Below are 2,812 nucleotides of genomic sequence, written 5' to 3' on the forward strand. Positions count from 1 at the left end.
ATTTTATTTTATTTTATTTTATTTTATTTTATTTTATTTTATTTTATTTTATTTTATTTTATTTTATTTTATTTTATTTTATTTTATTTTATTTTCCTGGGAAGCTTGGCTTGTTTCCTGTAGCACCCACCTTCCCATGTGCATTTGCCATCTCCCCAGGAATAACCATGGCTTTACCCGCAAGGAGCCAGGAATTCCACCTGATTCCCCCTTTTCCATGCTCCAGGGAGAGACCTTTAAGTGGCCACAGAAAACAGAGGTTCTGTCCCCTACTCACAGCTGTGAGGGACTCGGATGAGCTCCGGGCTTTCTTGGAAAATCCTATAAATCTGCCGTGGCTTCCCTGATCCCCCCAAACGCTAATGCAGGATTAGGGAGAATCCGGGAGGCTGCTGCTGCAGCCGGGGGGCTCTGTCCTTGTCTCCAGGTTTACTTGTCCCCAGGCAGGTTTTGGGGCCTTTYCTGGAGTTTTCTGGAGCGCACAGAGGCAGGCGAAGCTCCTCGCTGCCGAGGACAGGAGGACTCAGGAAATTCTGCTTTGTGCTGCAAAGAAAGTTTGGGAAAAGCAGGAAAAATAGAAAAGGAAAAAAAATTCCAGGAGCCTTTCCCTTGGAAAACTTAATTTAGTGGTAAAGCAGCTCTTTGTTCAGAGCAGTTCTCCACGAGGAGCATTGCACGGAGCTGGGAGCTGGAGCGGGACACCCATTCCCAGCTTCCATTCGTCCTCTCCCCCTTTCCTTTTCCCAAGGACCTGTCTTTGCCAGTAGTTTCCCTGGAGTTATCCCACTTGGCCACTCATGCTCCTCTCCGGGCCTCGTTTTTCCATGCCCTGGATCTCTGGGATGCTGGGATGGAGATCCTGGGTGGCCGTGGCTTCCTTGGGAGCCGATGGCAGGAGSTGGGTACCCAGGGAGCATCCCGGTGCTCCCAGGGTTGCTCCGTCTGCAGGTGGGAATGTCCCTGCACGGAGCACCGGGAACAAGACACCTCCCGTATGGGCAGGGAACCGGCTCTAATCCTAAGGAATAGGGGCTGGGCAGGGGCTGTAATCCGGCGCCGTCGGGAATTACCGCAGGTTTAGGGGATGCTGCAGCCCCCCTTTCCCAGGGAGCAGATGCGGATCSCTCGGGAGCGCCGTGACCCACTTAGCTCAGCCCCCGTGCCGCGAAGCGCGGTGCACGGCGGTGGATCCATCCGGGCGGAATCCGGCTTTCCCTGCGCAAACAGAATCGGAGGCTGGTTTAAATAGGGCTCGCGGATCCGGAGCGTCACGGCCGGCCCCTCACGCGGCGCAGGGTCTGCTTAAAAAGCCCTCGGTGGGCAGCGTGCTGGGGCTGCCGGGCTGGCGTCCTCCCTCCCCGCGCCGCGAGGACCATGAAATATTTAGCGCTGACCTAGTTTGCAGCGCGGAGCTCGTCCTGGCGAGCGGGAAGGAGCCGCCGGCAGCGCCGGCTCCCCAGGCTGCACGGAGTCCAGCTGGGCAGTGTGTGCRTGCACATAAATGTGTATATGTCTATACATATATATATATATGTGTTTGTCTGCATAAGTACGCGTGCATATATATGCATGCATATATTTATCACATATAAATAAATATATGTATTTGTGTATTATACATGAACAAGTGTGGTTTTATGTGTGTATATATATTTTAATGTGCATCTGCTCATGTTTAGGGTGCATATATATAAGAAAAGTGTAAGTATAAGTAAGTGTATGTATAGTGTGTGTGTGCATGTACATATATATATATGTGTGTATGTATAGTGTGTGTGTGCATGTACATATATATATGTATGTATGTATGTATACACATGCACATGTATGTGTGTGCATCCAGTCCTCCTGGAGCAGCAGGGGCCGATTCGGAGCCGCTCGAGGCTCAGGCTCCTGCAGAACTTACTGCTCTTTTCCCCCTAGACTGGCCGGATCGAGCCGAACTACCCCAAAGTGTGCGGCCATCAGGGCAACGTGCTCGACATCAAGTGGAACCCCTTCATCGAGACCGTCATCGCGTCCTGCTCCGAGGACACCTCCGTGAGTGCCGCGTGCCGGCGTGGAGCAGCCGGCCGGGGCAGCTTGCAGCCTGGTTGCAACTGCAAATCCCCTCCCCAAAACACCCCAAAACACCCCAAAACGCCCCGTCCCCATGCAGGTGCGGATATGGGAGATCCCCGAGGGCGGCCTGAAGCGCAACATGACGGAGGCGGTGCTGGAGCTGTACGGGCACAGCCGGCGCGTGGGCCTCGTCGAGTGGCACCCCACCACCAACAACATCCTCTTCAGCGCTGGCTATGACTATAAGGTGAGCTGGGGCTTTCCCGGGGTGTTTTTCCTGGTTTTCCGAGCTCGATTGAGCTGCTGCAATGTGCAAAGTGTGGCCAGTGTTATCCCTCCTGGCATCAAGGAGGGATGCTGCGGTCAGAGATGGAATGATACATGGGGTAGGCTTCCCCCTAAGGAACTTCTGTCTCCTGAAGGACCTTGGAAAACACAGGTTAATGCATCCCTGTGGGAATAGTGAGCCCTGAAAGCCGGGCAGCTGCTCCTGGGGGAAATTTGGGAACCTTCCTAAGCTATTAGGTCTCATCATCCATCYGTCCGGCGGCAGGTGCTCATCTGGAACCTGGACATCGGCGAGCCGGTGAAGATGATCGACTGCCACGCGGACGTCATCCTCTGCATGTCCTTCAACGCGGACGGCAGCCTGCTGGCCACCACGTGCAAGGACAAGCGGCTGCGCGTGGTGGAGCCGCGCTCGGGGCGCGTGCTGCAGGTGGGGCGCGCGGCACGGCGGGCGCCGCGGGGC

General features: G+C 54.6%; 1 protein-coding gene across 1 annotated transcript in view; it reads left to right on the forward strand.

Moving 5' to 3' along the window:
- Window positions 1-2,812, forward strand: part of CORO2B (coronin 2B) — an 18,489-nt gene that overhangs the window by 12,410 nt on the left and 3,267 nt on the right. The window contains exons 3-5 of the mRNA XM_026040592.1: window positions 1,924-2,040; window positions 2,159-2,308; window positions 2,615-2,779. Of these exons, the coding sequence (XP_025896377.1) occupies window positions 1,924-2,040; window positions 2,159-2,308; window positions 2,615-2,779 (432 nt within the window). The remainder of the gene's footprint in view (window positions 1-1,923; window positions 2,041-2,158; window positions 2,309-2,614; window positions 2,780-2,812) is intronic.

Source organism: Nothoprocta perdicaria, unplaced genomic scaffold, assembly GCF_003342845.1.
Source record: "Nothoprocta perdicaria isolate Ctin4 unplaced genomic scaffold, notPer1 scaffold_26, whole genome shotgun sequence".
Classification (NCBI taxonomy): domain Eukaryota; kingdom Metazoa; phylum Chordata; class Aves; order Tinamiformes; family Tinamidae; genus Nothoprocta; species Nothoprocta perdicaria.